This window comes from Trichogramma pretiosum, unplaced genomic scaffold, assembly GCF_000599845.2.
Source record: "Trichogramma pretiosum strain Unisexual culture from Peru unplaced genomic scaffold, Tpre_2.0 scaffold12, whole genome shotgun sequence".
Classification (NCBI taxonomy): domain Eukaryota; kingdom Metazoa; phylum Arthropoda; class Insecta; order Hymenoptera; family Trichogrammatidae; genus Trichogramma; species Trichogramma pretiosum.
In genome coordinates this window covers 1,761,207-1,788,466 of record NW_019641690.1, presented here as the reverse complement: position 1 = coordinate 1,788,466, position 27,260 = coordinate 1,761,207, and the positions used below count along the sequence as shown (strand labels likewise).

The 27,260-nt window shown below is 39.6% G+C and overlaps 2 protein-coding genes across 3 annotated transcripts in view; both read right to left on the bottom strand.

Moving 5' to 3' along the window:
- Positions 1 to 206: 206 nt before the first annotated feature.
- The window catches only part of LOC106655364 (D-2-hydroxyglutarate dehydrogenase, mitochondrial), a 68,847-nt gene continuing 41,793 nt past the window's right edge, over positions 207 to 27,260 (bottom strand). For both annotated transcript variants that reach the window (XM_014375715.2, XM_014375716.2), the window contains 7 exons: positions 11,568 to 11,924; positions 11,144 to 11,341; positions 6,869 to 7,062; positions 6,366 to 6,534; positions 5,867 to 6,156; positions 5,544 to 5,712; positions 207 to 556 (listed from right to left, as the gene is read on the bottom strand). In XM_014375715.2, the coding sequence (XP_014231201.1) occupies positions 306 to 556; positions 5,544 to 5,712; positions 5,867 to 6,156; positions 6,366 to 6,534; positions 6,869 to 7,062; positions 11,144 to 11,341; positions 11,568 to 11,919 (1,623 nt within the window). In that variant the 5' untranslated portion in view covers positions 11,920 to 11,924 and the 3' untranslated portion in view covers positions 207 to 305. The remainder of the gene's footprint in view (positions 557 to 5,543; positions 5,713 to 5,866; positions 6,157 to 6,365; positions 6,535 to 6,868; positions 7,063 to 11,143; positions 11,342 to 11,567; positions 11,925 to 27,260) is intronic.
- LOC106655314 (zinc finger protein 41-like) lies at positions 22,476 to 26,744 on the bottom strand. The gene is made up of 5 exons (XM_023461837.1): positions 26,468 to 26,744; positions 26,282 to 26,393; positions 25,168 to 26,199; positions 22,608 to 22,889; positions 22,476 to 22,514 (listed from the first exon to the last, which is right to left on the bottom strand). Exons 1-5 carry the CDS (start codon positions 26,500 to 26,502, stop codon positions 22,476 to 22,478), a joined length of 1,500 nt encoding a protein of 499 aa, XP_023317605.1. The 5' UTR covers positions 26,503 to 26,744.

Here is a 27,260-nt window from a genome sequence, read left to right as displayed (position 1 = left end):
GATTTTTTTTCTTTTTTTCACATATCACACACATCGTACTCGTAGAGTCACTGGAACGAATGAGAGAATACTGCTCGTGCTGGCGAATTGTATCGCTTCACCTATTGCAATTCACTTACATTATTTTATTGTATAGAAGAGAAAGAAAAGAATAATCTCCATCATCATCATCAAAAAAAAAAAAAAAAAAAAAAAANAAAAAAAAAAAAAAAAAAAAAATCAACAGCCTTTGTGTGTGCGTATAGTGGGCGCACTACTTCAACGATATCGTAACACACGCACACAGACACTTGGAAGGCTGCACCTCAACAGACGACCTTGTAAGGATTGAGTATGCCATTAGGATCCATGGTCGCCTTGATCGTGCGCATGAGCTCGATCGCCGAGCCGTCCTTGCTGTAGTGCAGATACTTGGCCTTCTTGAAGCCGATGCCGTGCTCGGCGCTGATGCTGCCACGACGCTTCGACGTGTAATCGAAGACCCAGGGCTCGAGCATGTCGTGCACCTCCTGGTCGAAGTCCGGCGTGTTGATCTGCAGGTGGAGATTGCCGTCGCCTGAAAATCGTAAAACGGGATTATGTTTATTTTTTTATTTTGACTCCGAAATTAGGCCTATGAAGTAAAAAAAAGTAAAAGGAGAAAGATGAAAGTACGTGCGCTGTCTATAAGCGTGCAGGTATATATGTACTCACAGACACACAAGCGCACAATATTGTGTACATGTGCGTGTGTGCGTGTGTGTGTGTGTGCGTCTGTGTGTGCGAGGAGCCCGAGAGACATTCACGAAAGGGGAAAGAGATTCAACAATGGATTAAGATATTATACGCCAGGCCTGTTTGTGTGTAATATACCTCTCCTATGAGTTGCGCGCTTGTGCGTGAGCCGAATGAAATATCGATGTTACCGGTATATATATGACTGGGCGAATTTTTTCTCTGCCTTCTTTTTCCTTCTTTTTTTTACTTTCTCTCTCGTGTTTTCCGCGATTAAAAACTACAATTGGATAAGTGATCATTTTCAAATCCTCGACGACGACCAACTACTTACCCTCCTTCGCGTATATAAGACAATCAGAGAGCGAGAGAGATAGGAGAGGCTCGACGCGGCGGCGCGCCCGAGAGCAAACTCATATAAGCTGTGGTTTTCGCGAGTGAGAGAGACCCCCGCGCCGAATGCTCTCTCAGGGATTTTCGTATATAGATGCCCTTATAAAGTTGGAAGTTGACTAAGTTACATAATGGCTTTAGCCCTGCTGCACACACCCCTCTCGTTTTATCCCATTTCATACGTACGCGCGCAAGCATATATCTCTCTCTCTCGGCTAAATCAGTATTCCGATCGAACATTACGGGATTCCGCGCACGTGGGTTACGAAGCGTGTGCAAGAAAAAACGTATGTATAATTCGCAAAAATTGGAATGAATTTGACATAGGAAAAGAAGGAAAAAATAACTGTACTGGGAAGTTTTTCAAAATATCCCGCGGGTCTTTTTGGCCTTGTTGTGCGTGGCGCATACTTTCTTGTAAAAAGAAAAAAAACAGAATTTTGGCATGCGTCGATGGGTCATCTATATCGATTTTGCGTTTTCATTCAAGCAGACTTGCTGACGTTAATAATACGCCCATGCGTTGAAGTGTGTGAATAGAATAATGGTATCCTTAGTACGAATTCGTAGGACTTCGAACTTGTATGATTTTCGGACGAAAATCGGATTTTCTCGCGACGAGTAATGATGAATTAGGTGTCTCGATATACTTTCTATATTGTATCAAACAATTTTCAGTCGATTTTGTTTTTGAACGAAAAACTCAATATCTTGTTTAAAACAACAGATTCAAAATCATTGATACTTTGCTCTTTAAAAAACCAAAACATATCAGCTGCCCATAATCGAAACGATATAAAGTAAACAATTTACTCTTAGACGATACTTCGACGCGCATTGAAGCCAGGTTGAAATAGAACTACACGTATCATTTATTTCTAAGAGACAATAATACTTTCGAAAAAGTACCAGCAACTTTAACACAATATAGAGCATTTAATTGTTTCATTAGGCGATTTTCAGGCAAGTTTTTCAAGTGCATTAATATTCAAAGTTGAGGAGATAAAATTACCGCTTTTAGTTCAACTTGTATCCGGTATTGGGATTGTGATTTGAGTTTTGAATTATTTCCGTCTCCGTACTTTAATAATAGAATTCATTCGCCTACTGACCTGTTGCCTGTTTGGTACATACTTATTAGTATTAATTATCCATTATTGTTTGAATATTAATTGCATTTGAAATCTCATAATAAGCATCCTCAAACTTATATGTTAATCAATATCACAAGTAATAATTTTTATCGTAATATACAAGTAAATATATGAAACTCTGAACCTATATAAATAAATACTGAACTTTTTAAGTTTATATTTCCATTGCCCTATTGAGCAGAGCTTATACTTCGTTTTATATATAGGCACTGGATTAAGACTCTGCTTATGTTACTCCCAGTATAGTGACCTATTAAGCTATTTCATTAGTGGATACCCGCTTGTATCGTCAACTCACGCTAGCTTGCGATAATTCGATCCATAAAAAGTGATGCTTTCCTATACACATACCAAGTACAAGCACTACATAGGGTCTAGAAAAATTTCCCAAAAGAGAGTTTTTGACCTCCTGAGAGTTTTTGAATTGATAAATATATGTGCAATTGATCGATTTTGAATAAATTTTAATTGATGATACATTTTGACGCAGGGGCTATATTTTCTGTTGTTTATTTGTATCGTTACTTTAACCTCATAAATGCAATCAATGAATATGGCATTTGAACTGAAGTTAATTACAATTTCGTTTTTCGATAAACATTCTTACTTTCAAAAGACGTATTGAACAATGTAAATACACTGAAACATACTTTATTGATGTGAAACTTCTTTACGCACAATGGGTATCGAGCAGGTGATAACTTAGGTGAAAAACAAACGAAAGGACGGTAATTGTAGGGAATAGATTCTTCAAAGACAGAGTCTTAGGCGCGCTGTGATTGACCAGCGCTCTGAGTGTCGAGAGTCGGCTCGATCGCTTCTGCTGCAGCGACTACTGCTCGGCCACTTATTTCTCCGTTTCTGTCACGCTCGCTTGCTTGACTCTGCGGCGCTGTGCGACGTGCGTGTTCGCGCGAGTTTGCCTCGCACAAACGACTAACATACTTTGTCCAGTATACACACGCGTTACGACACCGCAACGACGAACAAAGAAACATCGCATCGATTTCAGCGAGTGGTCCTCGCAAAAAAAGTATTTCATTTTATAAGTGACCGTGTAGTTTGTGTGTTGAGTGCACGCAGAACAATGTCCTCGTCCGAAGACTCTGACGATGAACGTTTCTTTGGCAACGACCAAGGTTCCGAAGAAGCGGATCGTCGTAATCGAGAAAAATTAGAAACATTGAAGAGTATGCGCGAGAGCTGCAATTGGGAGGTCGAAGAAGAGCGATACCCATTTTTCTGCCGTTTTTTAAAATTGATTCATCAATGGAACAGCCATCTTCCTGATCTAAAAAACATTTTTCGAAAGGAAGAAATTGATTATTTTCTCAGAGAGTCCATAATCAACACATATGAGTATAATTATGTTCCTGGTCTTCTATTCGTCAAGTTCGTGGCTCGCACCGGTTACGAGGACAAACCCGACGTCGACGAAGACGGCAATCCTCTGTTGCATTACACCACGGCGTTGCATCATGTAAGTTGTATGCATACTCAGGTCGTCAGACGCTGCCTATTCAACATTTACAACAGGTTCGACGTGAATTACGTGAACGACGAGTCTGGTCGCACTCATTTCCACGTAGCCTGCGAGTTCAACTGCGACGAAGTCGTCGAGAAATTTCTCGAGCTCGGCCAGGATCCCGATTGTCTTTCGCAAAAATCGTTCGATCCACCGCTACACTTGGCTGTGCGCCACGACAGACAACTAGTGGCGGAATTGCTGCTGAGACACGGCGCCGACGCGAATTTGACTAACAAGGACGGTCTAACTCCGTTACACGTTATTTGCACGTCGGGTGCGACAGATGGTACAATGGAGATATTCTTCGAGATCAGCGACGAAGTCGATCAGGCGGTGAAGATCGACGCTGAGGACAGTTTAGGCCGGACACCACTACAATGCGCCATGGCGTATTTTTTTCCAAATAAAGTTGATATACTCTTGGACAACGGTGCCGATTTGTCTCGTTTCGTTTTCCCCACTGAGAGGCACTTCGAGGAGAGATGGAAAAGTGATGAAATTTGGTTTTATAATAAAAAAATAACAGTGGCGTCGGGCATTCTGGACGCCGTCGATAGTCTTGAGGAAAGAGGATATAAGCTGGACCGAAGCGACGCCCTGACGATCATGAAACTTTTCGCTAAGTACGAAATATTCGAAAAATCGACGGATGTTGAAAGATGTTGGTACGACGAAGAGGAGTTTACGAGCAAAGCGAAAGAGACCATGATTACTCCAACTCTGTCTCTCTACGATCTGATCCGGTTACGACCCGAAGCGGCAAACAAACTGCTCACTTATAGGAACTACTTCAAATTCAGGGGCTCGTGTGAGTTTTGGAAAGTTCCACGTAGCCACGGAGAGGTTTGTACCGTACATATTTGCGAAAAACTATCGAGAAGATTTTTCCAGCGATGGGCCCTAGATTCTTTCCTGGAGCTGACGCGCTATCAGCTGCCTATTCTCTGCTGTGAGATGATCATCGAGAATTTGATGAACGAAGATTTAATGCGTATTTGCTTGGTGGCTACGGGCCAAAGCTTGTAATGGCAATAATTATATGTACAATATTTTATGTTATTCAAATAAACAAATTTTTAAAAAATCTAATTGTATAATTTGCAAATTTTAATTTTTAATTGCAGTTATTTTTCAACTATTCAAATAGAAGGATTTCAATCAAATTACAAATTTTTCATTAGGTCAAAAAAAATTTGCTAACGAAATTGCCCTAAAAGTTAAATTAATCAACGTTGAAAAAAGAAAATTAAATGGAATGGGATATATTTTGAAAGACTCAAACTCGATAACTATCTACAATACTTCGTTTTAAACCTAAAATTTCTATTCTTGCTTATTGATTTACTCGATACCTATACTACTACTACTACTACTATTACTATTACTATTTCTATAACTATTGCTTCTGATTGTTATTACTTTGTCCTTGGAATCGGTTTTGACTTCATTTTTCTCTGCTTAGCTTCAATATACCGTCACTGATCTGCAACCATCTTATCCGAAGCAAAAATTTTCTATTCAAAAAAATATTCCGACTACTTTTTCCCGGTCAATGATACAAGATTGATCGTCTCAAAAATTCGACGAGTTCCGCGCGCGCTTGTGCGTCGAGCCTTCTTCGCGCTCAGACGTGCGAACGAAATGTACAATGATTTATACATTGCTCGGCAATATATTATATTCATCTGGGTGAAATTCGATATTGCGTAAGCGTATGCATGTATACGTGTATACAATGTGTATTATATACTGACCCACGTGGCCGAAACCGGTAACGAATCGAACGTTGCAGTCCTTGAGGCGTTCCGTGACCGCCGGCACGATGCTGTAGTACTCCTCGAGCGGCAGCGAGATGTCGTACTTGAAGAGATAACCCTCGGCAGTCTGGGACTCGGACATCCTCTCTCTCAGCTCCCAGATGTTCTGTACGCGCGACAGAGACGGGGAAAAAAAATTAAAGAAGTCACGCACGTCAGCAGCGATGCATTATTAATGTCAGACTCGTGTCACATATTTTTACTTCCTCCTCGCGAAATTGCGACGAAATAGAAACAACGAGCAGTAAAAAAACACCAACCCTGACTTTGCTGGGCTCCGAGGTAACGGTGCCGTCGTCCACCACGCCCTCGGACATGGCCTTCTCGAGGAAGGCCGAGACCTTCTCGTCGTCGTGTCTGGCCTCGCTGCCCGACGTCTCGATCAGCACGTAGAACTCGTGCTCGCTCGCCAGCGGACTCCTCAGGCCCAGGGTGTCGCGGGCGTTCTCCACCGATTTCCGATCGATGATCTCGCAGGCCGACAGTATCTCGCTGAGCTCGCTCTTGGCCAGTCTGTAGGTCTTCATCACGCTGTCCCAGCTGTTCATTCCTGAGTTCGATACAAAAAAAGTGTTTATAATTCGTGCGCGCATTATTTTACACGAGCGACGGTATTAAAGGAAGGAGAGGAGAGGAGAGCGCAATAATGTACAAAGCGCGCAGCAGCGGCAGCAGCAGCGCTAAAAGCCGTAATTGAGGGGACACCCATGTGATACTTATGGAGAGAAAGAGAGTGAGAAAGCGAGAGAGATGACTCACCCAAAAAGGCGACGTTCACGGCCTTGGGCAGGCTGGGACACTGAATTGCCACTTTGGTCACGACGCCGAGCGTGCCCTCCGAGCCGACGAACAAGTGCTTCAGATGATAGCCGGTATTGTCTTTTTTCAATGTGTTCAAACAGTCGATCACTTTGCCGCTGGCCAGCACCTGTATACACACACACACACACACATATAAATTCGCGCAGTCCTATATCCCCTCTTTCGCGCGATACGCACGTACGTACCACGCATGTAGCATGCACTCTCAGCTCACAGACTACTGCGCCGCGTATTTGCTTTTCATTTGTAGAAAGATAAACACACTCGCGCTGCAGCGTGCCCCGAAAATCGTGCGCGTGCATTTTTATATATCTTATTCGAACGCCCGCACCCGAGCGAGCGAAAGGTTTGATCGATCCTTTATTTTATTCATTCTTTTTTTATCGTTACGCGATTTAACGTAATTTTGCATAATATCGTACGAAGTATATAATACTCACGGCCTCCAATCCGAGGATGTTTCCATGGAGATTGCCGTAGCGCAGGAGCCTGAGGCCGCCCGCGTTGGTCGACACGTTGCCGCCGATGAGGCAGCTGCCCTTGGCGCCCAGGTCCAGCGGCATCAGCATGCCGTGCTTGTTGAGGTGCTCGTCGAGGGTCTGCAGCACGCAGCCGGACTCGCACACCAGCACACCTACGAGCAAACGATAAAAATAGAATGGTTGAATCAAGCTCGAATACGAATCGATGAGTTGAAAACGTTTAGGGTACAGGGGGATAGAGAGAGAGAGCTTGAAATTATCAATTGTCTGCGGGTCGCTTTTGATAAATGAAAGAAGCGGGGGAACAGAGAGAGAAAGAGAGATTACGACGATGGGCATCGTCGTCTTTTGACTTCGTTATACAGCGCACACACTCGAGCGTGAAAAATCATGGCCGATTATGCGAGTAGTATAAAAGTAGGCATCTCTCGGCATTATGAGTGCGAATGGGTTATAATGTGCAGTTAAAATTTAGAGTAAAAAAGGCCCACTCTATAACTCTATATACTTCCGAGAATCGGCAGCGTGGGCAGCATAGATCGGCCGTCGAACGACGACGGCGACGAGGAGGCATTATAATCGTTAAAACGCGAAACGAGCACAACGCTACACACACGGAATCTATGCAATTTATCTTTTATAATGATTATTATTATAAATTAGGCCTACGGTTGGAATTTGATAAAAAACACTTTGGCGTGTATTGTATAAGGGCAATTTAAATAAAAGAGTGCGTCGTCGTGCCCACCCTCTCTCTCTCGGTCCTAAAAGCTAACTTTTAGTTTTATTTGGCTCGTTTCTGCATATATATGTTAACTGGGCACACATATAAGCCTCGTATCGGAAAGAGAGAGACGACGACGACGATGGCTTTGGCTTAACGGTCGAGGAGAAAAAGACGAAGCAGAACCGAATAAGCGAGAGAGAGAGGCTCTTACGGTACTTCAGGGTTCTGTACTATATATGCACTATACGTGCCTGTCTCTCTATCTCTCCTTTACTCTATACGTTTCTGGGCACGCGGGCTCGTCCGGTCGCTCTTTGCTCTGCACGTATACCCACTATACAATATATATAAGTAGACAGAGAGAGAGCGAACAACTTCCATCTAGATTAGCGTTGTTATTATCTAGTAGAAGCTACTCATTAGCGACCATCCGCAATAATACAGCGCCCGGACGATAATTAGAGACAATAGTGCATAGTACACGGCACGAGAAGATAACGCGGCCGATGTCTAGGTGTATTTTCTAAAGCACAAGATTTCGATCGAGCTCTATATGTATGTATGCTTAAAAGCCCTTTAGGTATATGTATATATCCGGATCGGCGCGACATTATTACCACTGCTATATACTATTTCCCCGTCCCCCTCCGTTTTTCTTTGCTTTTTTCTAGTCAAAATAGCTACGCGTCGGATGCGTGGCGCTTGACACACACACAGTTTTTATACCTATATAATATACAGTACCGTACATAGGTCGGAGCGAAAAAAAGAGTATGTGTGTATGTGTGTAAACAGCAGGGGGGAACAGGTGGTGCAAGGTTACGACAATGGTCTCTCTCTCTCTATAATACTTGCGCTCCTCTCTCGGCTCTCCTACTACTACTATTACTACTTACACACTTACACACTTACACACATTGTTGTAAAGCTTTACCGGAGTATGTATACACGCTACACGATATATACACGCGGCATAAAGAATTTCCGCAATGCTACCTAAAAATGGTTCCTCTACTTTCTATTCTTCGAAAATTAGTCATAAATATCGATAATTAGGCGGTCTCTACTGCGGGCTTTTGTGTGTGTGTGTGTGTGTGTGTGTGTGTGTGTGCGAGTTGGGCAGTACGCAGCGGTTTCGCAGTCGGTGTGCCGCACGGTAATTGCTTTACTTCTCTTTTTTTTCTCTTTCTCTCTTCTACTATACTATACACAATATGTACGCACGTATAGTCAAAAAAATATAATCGCTACCTAGTATCGCTGCTCTTTAAGTTCCTTTATTATTATGTGCATAATACAACGCGCAATTGCAAGTAGTCGATTAAGTGTTTTTTCTTATTTCTCGATCGTCGCTTCTGCGCAAAGGTCACTTGCTCATTACTACACATAGCAGTAGCAGCAACCCGTCGGAAATCGGAGGGAATCGATTTTGGTGCTCAGACCTCAAATGAAACGATCGTTTTTGTGGCTAACGTCAACACGCGTCCACGGTATATTACATGAAAAAAATGCCGCTCTAAAGTAGATCGCGTTCAAGTACTGCTGCTGCTACTGCTATAAAAAAAATTAAAAATAAAAAAAAAACTCAAATCACTCGAGTAGTCGCAATCGTGCAAACACAAAATTCTTGTTTGGGTAAGTTATCTTCGCACGACTTTCTTTCCTTAAGTTGGCTACTCGCGCGCCGCGTCGAGAAAAAATTCGACCTTGACTCGGCTGGCTAGCTCGCTAACTGCGCCCGCTCTATATATCCTTTTTTACGCCTATTATACAGCGCGCGCACACACACAGGCTAAGAAGGACTCTTGAGAGGGCCTTACATATACACTCACACACATATGCTTGTATTCATATTCGCGAATTTCACGTATGTCTGCGATACTTTTTCGGAGTCCAAGACCTTTTTATAATATATTGCGAGCGTCGGTCGAGCTTCGTGCCCATAATATATACCTGTGCGCTGCGCTGCACGCGGCTCAAAGCATCCACTTCGAGTTCGGCACTTTCTTTTTATGACTTCTTGGACTTTTCGGCTAAAGGGAAACAGCTGGTAATATATCCCGCGCGCACATATGTGTGTGCATAAAAAATAATTCAAGGGGATATATATGTAGCCCTAAAACTATCAACTTATCAAGTTGTATATTACTATTACTATACTATTCAGGCAGAAGAAGAAGAACTACCTGTGGCCCTCGAGTATTAATATTATACACGCAGACGTGTCTCCAAAATTTTCAAAAGTCTTTATTACCGGGGCCCTGGCTTGTATATGCTATGTAGCATAAAATATGGCATTTCACGAGAGCGATGAGAGGGAGAAGAAGAGAGAGAGAGAACCTCTTTTCGGAGATCTACGAGCTCGCGCGCGCGTATACCTGCCCCGTCTGTATGTACAGGAAACTTTGTCCGTCGGCGCACACACGCGCCGAGAGCGAGAAGAAGAAGAAGAGCAGATGAAAAAAGGCCGTTTTGAAGCGAGTGAGCCGGTACTACCTACGTTCATGTAATATGGCTTATAAGTATAAATGTGGGGGGATGTACGCACACGTTATTATATAGCTTCTCGAATTGTGTGCTAATTTTCCTGCGCCTCGTGCGTGTGTGTATACAGCCACATTACGCGGGAGCAGTCTTGATTGTTCGCCTAGTAGCTGCGTGTATTATAACATACATTGGGTACAACGAGTGACATATATCTCGGGCATTTTTAGCGTAGAAACTCGAAAATACATATAGAAATATAATGCAAACGAATGAAAATTTGACGAACTTTGTCAAGGAACGAGATGTATATAGAGAAGAAGGTTATTGGGACGACTCCGAATTACATTGGCGATGCACGTTGTGCGCGCTCCGAGTTTTGATGTTATATTTTTGGCCGATTGACCTCGTTGCCGCTGAATGTATATGATGCATGCATCCTCTGGCCAAATATGAGACTGTTTTTGCATATTTTATTGCATATGAGATTTGAGTTTCGATCGCGAAGAGAAAATACAAGCCCAGTTTACCCTACTCTCTCTCTCTCTCTCGCTTGTATATATCGAGAAATTGTGTTTATAACTCGAATTGAAATATACCAGAGTGAGAAGAATCGATCAAACTCCTCCCCTTTTCGTAGTTTTTCTAAATTCGAATGCACGCTATAGGTCACATAGAACTCCATCACGTGTAATTAATATGGCCGTATAGTTAAACCTCAATTATATTCTAATTAGTCGAGCTAATTGGTCCCACCCACGAATTCCAAGAAATTAGAAAAGTAGCAAACACATTTACTGTGAGTGTTTGAGTATTTTTTTTATTGAATGTCATCCTTCGAGTAATTTCAGAAAACGTGTCTGAATGAAACGACAATAAACCGTGTTAAGTTAATGTATCGTATCTGCAATTAACATTTGATAATATCACAGTATTATACCATAACTTAGCTTGAAAAGAGGCATTTAACTAGATGAAAATTCGAAAATTACGGGTCGATATCTGCGCGTGTTATTACTCACCGGCAAGCGGATCGGTATCGATGATACGATTCATGAGCTTCATCGAGAGCACGACCTCGTCGAAGACGGGCACGCTGCCACCGACCAAGCCCGTGTTGCCGCTCTGCGGACAGACAGCCAGTCGTTTTTCGTTGCAGTAGCTCATGATGGCCGAAACTTCGTCCGTGTTTTTGGGCTTCAGTACGATTCGACTGGAACCTAAAATTAAGAAGAAAAAAAAATAAACAGAGGGAATAAATCCTAAGAGCCGATGTGCGTCTTAATCTCGCACCAGTTTTGAAGTGCCGAAAGAAGTTTTTTCAGGCAGCTCTTCGGGTTAAGATTTAAGAGGTGGGAATTGATGTTATTTCTTCTTCTTTTTTTTAGCCGTCACATTCAAAGGGAGCGCCCAAAAAAAGATATACGTAAAATATACACAACAGACCTCGGACGGATCTGAGCCAGTCGATGTTGTAACTGTCGCACTCGTCGGGCTCGGTGATGACGCGATCCTCGCCCAGGAGCGAGCGGAAAAACGACTCGTCCCGCTGGCCGAGCTCGGCGTAGGGTCCGCGCTCGACTTTGTAGCGCAGCGCGGTGAGTTCCGGCCTGACGCGACCCGCGGCCTGAGCACCGCCGCTTCTGCTGCTGCTGCTGCTACTGGCGTAGCAGTGACAGCTCACCGCCGAGCGTCCGGCAAATTTCGACCCCTCGCCAAAGAGCCACTTGTTGTTGTTTCTGCTGCTGCTTGCGCCGTTCGGCCGTACCGCTACTACCCTTCGCAACACTTGCATCATCTTGTCTGCGAAAAAAAGAGAAGAAGAAAAATATATTAAATTATCGCACGGATGAGTGAACGTCGCATATTTCGGGAGTTATGATCTATATTACGTATGTTTTATAAGGGTGTATCGCTCGTGCACGATGAATTAACATGAACAATTTAATTAAAACTGTATCAAAGTAGAAAAAAAACTAAAAACTTTATATAAATTGTATAAAATTATGGTTATAAAGTTTTTCATACGTTTTTGGGACGATGTAAACTTTATAAGTGGTTTAAGGCAACTTTGTGAGATATAATTACGAATTCAACGAAAATAAAATTTTGTTCATTTTTATGAAGTATTCATAATTTTATCAATATTTTTTCTGAATATTTTATGGATAGATTTTGACCAATGAAAAAGTTATTTGTGCATGAAAAGACAATTAGAATCGGACATCAACAGGTGTGGTAGCGCCTAAGCAGCAAAGTTGATATTCGTGGAATTAAAATCTTCATCATGTTAAACTGTGCTTAGACTTATACACTTATTTTCACTTTAAAACTTGCAGATTTACAGATCAAGGGGCACTCGCCATCTAGTGGCGAAGGAGTAAACATTTTTGTTTCTTTGACAAAATTACGTTTCGTGTACAATCATATCCGGAAATTTATGTTTCACGAAAAAAAAAATATCTCCCCGCACATTTTCAATCTTATCATTTGCGAATGATATCGATCGTATCAACATTTTCGAAATAAAATAAAAAATGGATTTTCGCGGGACATGAATATTTCATGTAAAATGTAAAAAAACACAGGCTTTCTTAATGAACTTTTCAGTGTATTCTTCTATGGTGCGCGTTGGAATATACGTACTGACACCTCCCATTTTTAATCTCTCTCTCGCACCTCTTTTCTCCCGTCTCAGAGAGAGAGAGAGAGAGAGAGAGAGAGAGAGAGAGAGAATTGAAAAGAAAAAAAGAACGGAAGAAAAGAAAAATGATCGGCTTCCGATACGCGTGCTCGACTGCTCGTTCCAGGCGCTGTGTGCTGCACTTGCACGGTGTGCCGTGCGCTGCGGTTATAGGTGTACTATATATATAAGATCCCTCCAACCTGTTGCCACGGCAGAGTACACACGCGCAAGGAATTGGCTATTATAATAGAGGCCCGAGATATTCATTATATAAACATACTTCAGCTCTCTCTCTCTCTGCGTTTCTCTCCGCTTCGCGCGTATCTTTATATATTTATCGAATAAATATCATTAAAGGAGTATAATATATCAATTAGACGCAATTGCATAAAAGCTCGTTTATATGCGCATAATGCTACACTCGTGTGCTGTATATATGCGTGTACGAATGCAGCAGCGGCAGCAATGACGGGGCAATGCACGTGTATATGCAGCTACATACGTGTTTGCGTATATTTATCAGGCGTGAATTATCGCGTGAACGGTAAACACTCTCAACGTTTGCGGCACGCAACGCGCGCCTCATTCAAAACGACAAAGCACTTCCTCGCCGCCGCTACCACCGCCAACGTCTCGCGATCTAAAATTATTCTCTCTATGGTACTTCTTGTCGTTTTTTCCCCGCATTCATGCAAAATTCCGTACGTGTACGTATAAATATGAGCGTGTAAAATGCACGCGAAGTCTCTTTCACGGCGCTGCCTATTGTCGCGAATATGTAAGTACATGCCTGTACATGCGGGGGTAGTTGCAACTATTTTTTTCTCTTCTTTTTTTTTTAATTCGACTGAAAAGAAAAGTGTACTCGTGTATATACTAAACATACATACGAGAGCGAGAGACTCGCTTCGCGTGGGTCACAATTTAGCTGAGAGAGGAAGAAAAAAAAAGGAATGAAAGAAGCCAGACGTGGGGGCCCTTTAACACCCGCACGGCAGAAAACAATATACGAACCGCATTCCGCGCATTGTGGTAGCAGTACCATAGTACGTACAGCGTGCTTTACATATAATAAATCGAGAGAGGAAGAGTCGTCGCGCGCCAGAGCGAGAAACGGAAGTGTGACAGGGTCCACGAGACGAAGAAGAAGAAGAAGAGGAAAAAAAAGATGATGAGAAGTCTAACGCCCCATTCTTCATCGCGTACGTACAATAAGTATGTAAATAATTATCCTCCGTGTACGAAGCGTGTGGCACACTCGCACGTACTTTGTCGCGACAACGTTTCTTGCGTGCCTCGTCTTTGCATTCATCCATATTTTATTTTTTCTTATACCCGTACCCTTACACCCCTATATGCATACACCTCGCGCGCGAAACACGTATACTCGTACATATACGTAAAGCTCATTAATGGGCCTGTGCAATGGAATGTCTTTGGCTGGATTTTAACACTCTATGCGTGCACCGCTTCCTATATTGTGTGTATGACGGTGCACGCACACACGTATATATATAAGCGAGGTTCGAGTCCCGGGGCCCGCTCGCTCGCGTACCATACCATAACGTGGGGTAATAAGAATATCGGTGAGAAGCTGGCTGCGGTCTCGGTTGTTGCTGTTGTTTTTTTATACGCGCAGCGCACGCACGAGACAAGAAGAAAACATGAGAAGAAAGAGGTGAGCTCCGGAGAGAGAGAGAGAGAGATGGCGATTACATAAATTGCCTCGCACACACACACACATACGTGCATGATTCTCATGGACGAGTGGCGCTATACGCGTGTTTGTGCGTATACACGAAAGTGGGTAAAGCGTAATAACTCCCACCCGTTGGAATCAACGTATCGTGTATATTGTATATACGAACGAAGTGGCTTTGGATGCCTATATGTATTATAAGCTAGTGTGAGTGAATACGTGTGCGACGCTGAATAGAAAGAGAAATCTAGCGATCGAGCCAGTGTGTGTGTGTGTGTGTGTGTGTGTGTGTGTGTGCGTGTGTACATGCCTGACTCCACCCCATTGCCAGGACTGGCATTGACGAAAAGGGGCCTCCTGCTCTCTGGCTCTCTCTCTCCCTTTTCTATGCCTTATACACCCGTGCACGCGCTCGCTCGCTCAATTGCAGGTTAACGCGTTCGTATACGCTGCTGAGCGCCGTATATACTACTGACATTGACGTCGTGCGTTGTTGCGCTTTGGGGCAGCCGAAGGGGGAGAGAATAAGAGAGAGAGAGAGAGAGAAAGAACAGAGAAAGCCCCATTATGTTTTGTCCGCTCCTATATATATACTGTGTACTACTATGCTACTGTGTATAGGCACCGAAAAAGTCCATATCTTCCCCTACTACTTATCTCGATGTTTTTCTTCCCCTTCGACGGGCTTATATTGTATGCTACGTAAAGCGCAAACTACGAATTTGTAGCTTCGTACGTACTTCGAGCTACGACGTTACGAGCGCAAAACGCGTATGTATCTGCTACTTGCGCACGATTGTATATACGTTGTGTATCCCGAAATATAACACGTAATATACGAGGAAAAAAAAGTTCACCACGACCGGGCGTCAGAATTTTCTCTTCCTTTATTTTCCTCGATCCTATAACAACGTATCTAGTGGACTCGATACTTCATAGTAACGATGGATGTTCACGAAAACGTTATCGAGGTAATAAAGATTCATGAGGCACTGCGTATGCTGTGCTGTAAGAGCTGCGCCTCCGAAGAGAGTCTCGAGATATATACTGTTGATGCGCGAGCTGAAGTGCCCATATACTCGACCCACTCACTTGTTCCGGAAATGTTAAATTAATTCAAGTATGTGTGCATGTGTGTACGCTCGCGTGCGCGCGAGATAATACGTATATAGACGCGAGCCTCTGAAGTGGACAGTTTTCGGGTGAGACGAGGACGATAATGCGACGACTTATGAAGAAATTAAGTAGCCTATAAGCAATAACGTTTCGTTGATAACGACCGATCGAAGCTCCAATGAAACGATGTGCACGAAACTTTTCACGCATCAATTAATTTGAATTTAATGCTTATATAATTGCACTAATGAGCTGCTACGATTTTTTTTATCTCGCTCTTTAAAAGAAGAGATCATCGATTGGTACACAGTCGAACTACCAGCTATGTATATATCGTACGCGTGCATTGGCGCGAAGCCTATTTTGCATATAACACGAGAGCTGCGCTACTCCCCCTCGATAGGATCCGAGGCGAAGGCAATACTGATAATCAATTTTAGCGCTGCAGAGATTCTGTGTACAGCCGAAGCTGCAGCTCATCCTTCCCTTTCCAAGACAGGTACATATCCCCATTGTCGGCCCCTTCTACTCGAAGTAAGTAAGTAAGTGAAAAAAAAAAAACAGCAGCAGCACACACAACGACGCCGTCTCTCCCTTCTCCGCAGGGGCATGTCGTGTCGGAAGAGAGAGAGGAAAAAAAGAAGTAAAATCTCTTCGGCAGCTCGAGCAATTCATTTATGCATATACACACATATACATACATCGTCGTCATGTATGTATATACACTTCACGCCCGCATCTGGTGGTATCGATGCGCAATTCGTCGACGAATTCTTAATATCGAATAGGGAGCACGATTACTACCAAAGTGCGAGAGAAAGAGAGAGAATATATGCGTGAAAAAGAGAAGCGGGCGATGCACCAAGAACGTCTCGTTCGTTCGTTCGTGTGAGTATATGTGTGTGTGTGCAGGCGCAAAGGAGGAGGTAGGGGCGCTCTCGTGTAATATACGCACGAACACGCATATAATAGTAGTAAGTATGTGTGTGTGTGGCGCATTGAAAAATGCCGGCGGCTGATGGGCCATGTTTGGGTGTGTACTTTCTCGTATACATACACACGCATCGCGTGTTTCAACTATGACGGATTCGAATTATTATTAACACGATGTCCGTGTGATATCCTGCGAGCCTGTGAGCAGCAGCAGCAGCAACAGTATCGAGGATTCCGATGATGCTCCGATCGCGATTACGAGAGCTCGAGTGATCGATGGATCGGTCGCGAGATTTCCAATGGATTTGATTGATGTTGTCGTACAGAGAAAAGAATGCTCGGATGCAGGTATGCGGGGATTAAATTGGTTATACGTAATTCCTGAAGAAATTAGTTCGTATCAGCTCTTCGGGATCGAGTATTGAATAGATTTGATCTTTTTCTAGGGTAATTTTAGATGACCAATTATTAGAACCAACTTTTGACCATTCTGTTAAATGATATGGGGTTGTTTGTTATGTGAAATATTCAATGTCATTACTAAAAAAACCAATCATCATTATTTATTCAAGTCAATTAAACTACGACTGTAAAAAATTTGAAGTTTCATTATCGATGATAAATGCACTGCCATCGATGTTTTTCTTGCAATAAATTAAGCGTAATTATGCACCGATATCGGAGGGTTGATTTCAATTTTTCACCGTACTTGCGGTAGTTTGACGTTGCAAGTTGTATCCACAAAGTATAATAACGATACCCTGTCTCGACGGGCAATTAAAAAACTTCAAAGGGCAAAAATCATTGAAAATTCATACGCCACTTGTGCACTCATTTACACACTTTTTGCGGTCTCTCTCGCCTGCGACCTCGCCTCAACAATGCCCGAAAATGCGTGCATAATTAAAAATTTTCAACCACCGCCGCCGCTGCGAGAACACACGAGAAAAGATAGATGTATGAAATTTTTCATATCGTTCTCGAATGACGTTTTAATTGCCCCGTTCGATATCGAGAGTTCACGCGTGCAGTTTCGGCCGAGGGGATCGATCGATACGAAAAACTGGCAACGAAATTTTGTGGTAAAATCATCGATTTTAAAGGGGAAAAATACTGGCTCCGCGTGCCGGATGCATCGTTAATTTTCCGAAAGAGTTCAAAGAGCGCCGATAACCCTCTCTTATCGTAAAGGTCGGTCGGTTGCACTGCCTATACCACTCGAGTGCTGCCTCGTGCCGAGCACTGCGCAGTTCTCTCGTGTATTATTCGATGATGATCGCCGAGGCCAGTGTATATAGTAGTAATCGCTTATAGTCGAGCGACGAGCAGCTATTTACGCGCTATACTTCGAAAACTTCACTATAATATATCGCTTCAATTGCTCGACTATGGCTCTTGTATTTGTACATAATATGAATATATTTTATGAATGAATGGATGAAACCGAAAGCCGAGCACATTATGGAATTTCGGAAGCGTCGAGCCGCGTCCGAAAAAAAAACGCGCACACACACACACACATTTTATACTTCCAAACTGCTGGAATCTCTCTCCTCGTGTACAGGCAAAACTTCAAAAATAACGGGAACTATATATTCTTTGGCTGCCACGAAGTTTTGAGAGTGAAGTTCTCGTGCGACGATTTCGTTTTCAAATTTTGTTTTCACGCTACCCCCTCCCGCCTTAACGAACGATTCTGAGCTTAAAAATTGAGAGTATTTGTACGGTCCATTAAAAAAACTTACCAAGCTATAGGAACTCTTCTCTACATGCGATCATTATTTTATCGAGTTTAACCCAAAGATCTATAGACTCGGCGTGTGGGCGTCTATATCGAGCTCTACTTGCTCACATATACTCCAACTTCACTCTGCGAGTGGTCAATGACTCGGGGCACGCGTGAGTTGATCATTGAGAAATGATCATCCGTCCGTATAGACGTCGTTGTTTACGAACTTCGTTGAATGGATTTCTCCCGCCGAATATACAAATATTTACAATTGGGCAATTGAGATTAAGGAAAAAACTTCGCAAAGGAAATGCCAGAGTCTATACGCGTGTCTCGAAGATGATAAAGAAGCACATGTCATCGTAGAGCTTGCAGCTTTGTGTGTTCGCAAAAACGAGCCGCACGTGTTTGAACTTTTATCGATGTAATAACCGAAAGACGAAGTAAAGATTGTAGCAAAACTAGTATAAACGGCTAATTTGTATGTGGACATTTTCTCGACTATTCGAGTAATACGATAAGATTTTACCTAGTTTTGTTAATAGACAACAGTCGAAAAAATTTCGACAGAACTATTACACGGAGAAAAATAGTATAAGAAATGTTACTATTTTTTTAGGAAAAATTGCTATAATTTATAGTAAAAGTGTGACATCTCGACCCTATTTGAAATTTTACTATACACCATAGCAAAAATTACTTATATTAGTTTTTACTAAGTATTTTAGTAATATTTCTCACGAGTATGAACAATATTTCTTACGAGCATGAACAATTTTTCTTATGAATATGAATAATTTTTTTAAAGAATATAATTAATTTTTCCAACGAATATTAACAATTTTTCTTACTAAAAAAACCATTTTTTCTAATGTAAAGAGTACTTTTTTCTTTGATAGGAGCAGTTTAAAACCGTGGTTGAAATATCAAAAATGTAGATGTTCGGATTTATATTCAAACTAATATTTTTTGATTTATTAGTTAGAATATTTTACCGAAGTAATTTAGGGAATTTAATTTTAACTTATAACGATTCTGACAAATTTTTATAATTACGATGTTTCACTAATTTACATATATCGCTCGCATTGTACATATTCTAAATCGCATTACATTTATTTACGCTTTAACTTATATCTAGCTACCTATAGTTGGCTATTGCCTCGCATATTTAATACTAAAGGAAATTTGGATCTTCCTTATATATCAATCTTTTTTTTTTTTTTGCCGCATGCGGGTTTCTTATACGCCACCTGCTGGTGAAGATGTTAGGAGGCTATGTAGTAGGTATTGAGATCTGAGATGGCCATAAATAGACATCCAAAATAAACGTGACTCTCGGATCGTTGGTGGCCATGTTTCTATAAATATAGGTATATAATCTATGTAAATTTGACGATCCGAGCAGCTAATACCCGCTTCCATCTCAGATCCCAATAGATTGTTTAATAATGTTCGCGAAACTAAGAAAGGAAGTGCAAGCTTTGATAGAGCACCCCGAACAAATCGTGAGTGAGGCAAGTCTTTTCGTCAGAGAAAGGGAAAAACATGCTGATACTTGGACTTACGGTTTGGAAATGAGGGTAGGAAAATGTATTAATATGCGCGCGCGTGCCTCGATTGTTGAGAAAAACGAGGAGGAAAAAGTCTCAAAATCGAGATGCTTTCAGACGCAAATAAAAAAGTTATATTAATTTTTAAAATAATACGTATTTATTGAATATAACATATTACATATCAATCATCGTAAATGCATACGATACAAACATTAAACCCAAGATTTATTAACATAAACACCATCTTTTATAAAAATGTGATAAGATATAATAGAATTCTCAATATCTGATTTGTCCAATAATACCCACTCGAACGAAGAAAAATCATATAACTTAAAAGCCTGCAAGTGGTGAACAAAAATCGAGTTTTTTAATTTTTTCGAAATGAGTATATATTCAGACTGATATTGTACAATTTCTTGAACGATATTGAAAATTGGCCCATTTTCACAAAATGTTATTAAAACAGTATTTTTTTTAATTCTTTTATCTGCATAATCAATATGCTTCAAAAGTACCAAACGTTCAAGCTCTTTGTTCTTTAACAAGTTCATGAATTGTACATAATTATCAACATCTGAAATACACTCATTTTTTTTTTTAGATTTAAAAAGTTCATAAGACGATTTTTTTGTTAAGAACCTATAATTTAAGTATAATTGATGTCTTACAGCAATCGTCTTATTAATGTTAATTCTACTCGTTGTGCTTTTGGAAATTTGTTTACCTTCTTGGTTTTTGCTTTCGAATCTCAGGCAGCTGAGTTTCCATAAAGGACCAAATAACGACATACATCTCCCATAATGTATTAAAAAGTGGTGCTTTGGTTTCAGATGATTAGGAAATAAATCATTCAACGATGACAAATAATCGTACACAATGATGTCTAGGGCTTTACACCACGATTGATCTATAATAGTACTTGATACCATTGTAACAAGCTCTTTCAAAATTATTAATAATTCCCATACCTCATCATCTTGAGGAACCAAAGGACCAATAATTAAACATATATTCTTAATTAAACATAACATTTCCGAGGAAGACATAATAATGTAACCTTTTTTCACCGAACTCTCCTGAATCTCTGGGGGTTTATTTACGTTATATTTTGGCCCATACTCGTGACTACGAGTCCTTAAATTAAACTTTTCAAGAGTGAACAATTTCTTTACAAATATGTAATGATTTAAAATTAAAGCAACGTCATACCGACACACGCCCTCAAACAAATCGTGCATCACGTCCACACAAATGTTTTCACTCATATGAAAATTATTTATCTTATGAAAAGTACATTTTTCTTTCAAACCAGATTGTTTTGAATCATTCATTAAAAACAAGTTCTCATAATTGTCAACAGTCCGTAAAATACAATCTTTTTCTAAAAATACATCATTTTTTTCGATCTGATTTATTAAGCAATGTTGGCAAAAGATATTCGCTTTGAAGCTCTCAGTCATACCTAAAAGTGAATGGAGTCCAAGATTGTCAGCAATTAAAAGAACGAGTTCAAAGAAAATTGTTATAGTACCTAATGAAGTATCTATAACAATTCCGAAATCGTTCAGATAATTGATTTCGTCAATGAGTTTAGAAAAAGTTACAGAATTAGTAAATATTACTCGGTCTAACGAATTGAATAGAGCAAAAACAAAGATATTTTCTAATTTGGATTGGAAGTGAGGGGGTAAAGAGGGTATACTTATGTAAACTGCTCCTGTCTTGGAAATCCCTTTATGAGAACCTAAAGGATCATTATTTTCATAGTCGTCAAAATAAAATATGAGAGGATAAACTATTTTATTGCCGTGAAACTTCGAGCGATTTTTCCAATAAATCCCTTGAACTAAGTTGCTAACAATTGTGTCATCAGAAATTAAACTTTTCATATACTCATTTGCCTCTTCAAAAACGTTAGGTAGTTCAAAAAACAATTTGAGTACAGATCTGAGAGGAATCATTTGAATATTAACTGGGATATGCATTAATTTCATAGCATTGTTTACTTTGCGGTATTCCCTTCTCTCACCAATTTTATACGACTTAGGGGGTACGAACGTTTTTAATTTCTTAAACACTACTAACCGTTTATGCTCAGAATTTACAGTCGTCAAAGATTTTGAAAGTGTGTCAAACATTTTGTTTAATTCTACTAAATTTTGAGATATTGACTCGGTCAATACGTTTTTTATGTTTTCTTTCAAAATATTTGACAATGTTTTTATAAATCCCTCCGACTTAAGAATTATATCGTTAACACACTTTCTAGGAATATTTTTTAAATTAAATAAACTTGCGACGTATACTGATACAGCTTTTTTCAAGTCACTTTCCCAGGTAATATTTTCATAAGTATCTATATCATCGAAACTTTCATTTTCAACAGACTGAAAATTTTCATAAACGTCGTCGTCGCTCATGTCATTGTCGCTGTCAAGGATTTCTTCTTCTCTCTGAACATTGTGTTGAAAATTTTGGTCAGTAAAAAACTGTTCAGGAGGAGGGCTTTGAGTTCTGACAGGGACAACAATGTGCTTATTCCCTACGTGTTTTTTTAACGAATTCAACAGTTTATAAACGCGATTACAATTTTCAAACATACAACTATAACTCTGCAAATCCTTATGAAATATTACAATGTGATCATAAAGTTCGCTCGAGTTTTCATACTCTAAAAAACAATTTTTACACGTAATCATTTTTAAATATTGTCTTGCAAAATTTTAATAAGACCGAAATAAGTTTTCATCTGTACGGTAACAACCTTTTCTTCCTTAATATTTAACAAAACTTGTTGTAAGAACTTCCAAATTACTTGCGTATTTTCGGGGTACTCACAGTCTAAACTGAAAAATATTTTCAAAGCAACTACAACTGTTTCTAAACAGTTACTTAACTCGTACAACTGATCATTCACAGCTATATGGTAGGACTCTATACTTGTAAGATTTCTGCCCACCGCTATTATAAGAGGTTGAAACGTCTCTTTTGCAATCTGTAGACGTTTTTTTAATTCTAGTATCTTGGGCTCTACTTCAGCATCACTCTGAAAAAGTAAAAACAAAATCATATATTTCTAAAATTCATTACAATTAACACCATTTTATACAATGGCGCAGTAATAAAGAGTATCAAATGATGTGATTACCGAAAGGCAACAATTGCTGACTGAAAAAGATTCGTAAAGAGAGAGCACAAGGAAAATGAAATGAGCGGAAGAAAAAATGACAGAAAGATCTCTAACTATGAATTCGATTAGATTTTGATGTGTTGCAGCTGTATATGTATTTAATATAATATTATGCATTACGTGGACTACCCTCTAGAAGGGGTACGTTATTTGCTCGAAAAGATGATTTGAAATAAGACTCGAAAAAAATGTTATTCATAATATTCCAATACACGGCTTAGGCTCAATATATTGCTACAGTACATGCTACTTTCGACGACGATTCATTCATAGAACTTGTGAAGGCCGCGAGTATAAAAAGTTCAATCTTTATATAATTGAACAATGCGAGTATTTTATATTTTATAGTTTTCCAAGCCCAAGCGACTTGCAATTGAGCACGAGAGTGACAAAAGATATATTAATTGTTGTTGTTTTGAAGACGCATAAATGTATCTTGTATTTCATTTGTACTTGATACATCGTAGTAGCGCTAGTANCAGAAATCATCACAACGCTTAGATGTCCCACGAGTACTAAGCATTATAGTAATTTTTCTTCTAATAATAAGAATACTTATTATACATTTTTCTCCGTGTATACTACCGAATGATTCATTTAGACGACATTAGCAGCACATATTCAAGGTGACAGTCGAGGATAGCCGCCGCCACGGTGATCTGAATAATTTTCGGCACCGTATTAAGCATCGGTCACAGAATATCAAAAGGTACGAGCCGCGTCGCCACAAGACAGATAAAAATTGGACCCACCGCATCACCATCAAACGGGCATCAACGTCGGATTTGTAGTTCACAATTGATATGTTTCTACGTAACGCGCGATTATTCTTTCGACGGCAACAATATAATCGCGCCTATGTAGCTTACTACTTCGCGGCTTGTCAACTTTTGAGAAATGTAATGGACAGAAGAAAAATATTATAAATGCCTCGGAGATTAGGACGAGGAATTGTATGTATACACGGTAAAAATAGAACAACGCGGCGTTTATTTTCGAAAACTTTTTACGCGAAAAATGGGATCGCGCGATAAATCTCGGGATGCAGCCCAGTGAGAGCGCGCGCCGAGATGTAGATTGATGACGACGCGCTCGATCTTCTTGTATCACTCTGATTTTTTTCCTCTTTTGATCATGGTGCGTAAGAAGATCAGCTGATGCAAAAGTCTATGACGATGACGACGAGTCGAGAGAATCTGAATATCACTAGTTCGTGGGTGATAAGTGTGACGTGGAATATTTGGCTTAGAAAAGTATATCTTTCTATGGGATGAATGGGCGAATTACTAATCTCTTTCAAAAATTTAAAAGATTCGTTTGAAAAAGTATTGATCTAGTGAAAGTTAAAGTAACTATAAGATGTATTCTCTTATAAAAAATTGATGTGATAGCGCGAATGCGATTCAGTTCTCATAAACACAAGTAAGTCGCGAAACAATAAAGCTTGCATAATTCAGGGCGAGTAAAGCGCGCTGAGAAATGACTATAGCATTATAAAATTAATATCAACCTATGGGGTTCAATATTTTGTTAACTCACAATTAAGAAGTGTTTCATTTTCCTCCAAGAATTTATTTATTTTTCTTAAAATTTAAACATTGCTATTACATTATGAAATTACATTGGAAGAACTCATGATATTACTATACACAAAAATTTGTTATTAGTCTTCTGAACATGAAAATTAAAATTTATAAGTTCATTAAGTTGTAATGCGTGAGTGACGCGAAGAAATGTGGATTTTGAGATCCCTCTTCAGTGAGTATTTCTTACTGCATATATCGCATGTGTGAGTAATTTTATTATGCACCGAATCAATATGAGTTTTGAGATTACTTTTATATGAAAATATCTTGCCGCATTTATCACATGTATATTTGACACCATTGTGCATTGCTTCGATGTGTTTTTTGAGATTACTCTTTAGTGAACATTTCTTACCGCATATATCACATGTATATTTGACACCATTGTGCATTACATCGATGTGTTTTTTGAGATTACTCTTATTTGATAGTTTCTTTCCACATATTTCACATGCGTGGATGACACCATTATGCATCACATCAATGTGGTTTTGGAGATCCCTCTTCAGTGAGCATTTCTTACCGCATATATCACATGTATATTTGACACCATTGTGCATTGCGTCGATGTGTTTTTTGAGATTACTCTTCTTTGACAGTTTCTTTCCACATATTTCACATGCGTGGATGACACCATTATGCATCACATCAATGTGTTTTATGAGATCACTCTTCAGTGAGTATTTCTTACCGCATATATCGCATCTGTGAGCAATTTTATCATGCACGGAATCAATATGAGTTTTGAGATTACCTTTACATGAAAATATCTTTCCGCATGTGACGCATGTGTGTTTTATACGAGTGTGCACCTGAACAATGTGTTTTTTGACATTACTTTTATTTGAAAATTTCTTTCCACAAATTTCACATGCGTGGGTGACACCATTATGCATCACGTCAATGTGGGTTTTGAGATGATTTTTCTGAGTAAACGTCTTTTCGCATACTTCACATGCTTGGATAATACATTTATGTGATGTTGTAACATGCCTACTCAGACTACTCCTATGTGAAAATTTCTTACCGCATATTTCACATGCGTGGGTTATGTGATCATGTGATGATTTGACATGCCTACTCAGATTACCTTTAGTTGAAAAATTCTTTCCGCATATATTACACGCGTAGGTGATGTGATTATGTGATGATATGACATGCCTATCCAGATTAGGCTTATTTGCCAATTTCTTTCCACGTATTTTACATGCGTTGGTTTTATTATTATGCGCCGTATCGATGTTTGTTTTGAGGTTATGTTTGTTATTAATCCTTTTTTGAGTTCTTCTTTGTCTATTTTGTTCGACATGTTCGCAGTTGAAATTGAAATTCAATTCTCCGGCATCGTCACCAACAAATTCTTGTTTCACTTCTTCCGCGGGATCTATTTTTATTTTGTTTCGATCTTTACAAATATCGCCATTTTTAGTAATCTGCAAATGATTTTGAGAATCATCGTCAATTTTCTTCACTGACAATAAATTAATATTTGGCTTTACGTCTTCACATTCAACAACTATTTCTACTTTGTCATCAAGTTCTTTTTCAAGTTTATTGTCACATTTTGGGAGCGTATGGATCTATTGAAAAATCGAAGCTATGTAAATAATGTTTATAAACAAGAAACCCTAAAAACAGTTATATAGATTTATCAAAACTTACTAAATTTTCTGGTAGAAGTGGTAAGAGTTGGAAATGTTTAAGATCAGGTTTCTCGTCAATCACGTGACAAATATTTTCAAGAAGCAACGCATTAGTATATTCTTCTTCCACTCTGTAATAACACCGATTACATTAATTATTTTGCAAGAATATTTTTACAATTTCATTCTTGTAAAATGAAAATACCTAACAGCAGAATCAAACATATTGCTGGATTCCATCTTTCTCACTTATATTGTCGTTAACGTGTAAAATTTCTGCGATGATTTTGCGTATCATGCTAACTATACACTGAAAGACTGGTGAAGACTGCTGTGCTGTGCTCGCTATATTTTGAAAAACTGTGTCTACGTACCAGCTTAAATTCGTGTGGCGTAGCGCTATGGCATACACAGCAAAACACCGTGCTGGGCAACACTTCAAGAGGTCATGCATGCTATGCATGACGTAAACAAGAGAACAAGCACAAGTCATATGCTCTTTTTTAGTTTTCGGGTTATGTAGATTATCAATATAAACGAAGCAAAACTAAGTCTTTGTGATTATATCATTGAAAAAAATGTCATTGTTTATCTCATGTCCAATTAATAGTAAAAACTTTTGTATCAATCATTGTTATTACGACAAAATGAGAAATTAAAAAATGATTCAACAGTGCACAAAGCATACTGAGATAGAGCTAGTATCATAATAAAATATCATTTTATTTAAAATTACGATAAAATTGGTCATTTTATTCTACAAACTTGCAGCACATATTTTTTATTGAATTTCACGTTATTAGTATCATAATGTGAAATTTATTTTTCTTTAATTGGTCTACAGAGTATATTATGTAGGCATTCCTGCAATATCACACATTTTACATGAAAATATATGAAAATAAGCTTTTCTAATAAGACTTTTTAGGCTTTCACTTTAATATGTTTTCATAAGAGAAAAATTTAACGTAAAATTGATATAAGATATTAGGTAGGTA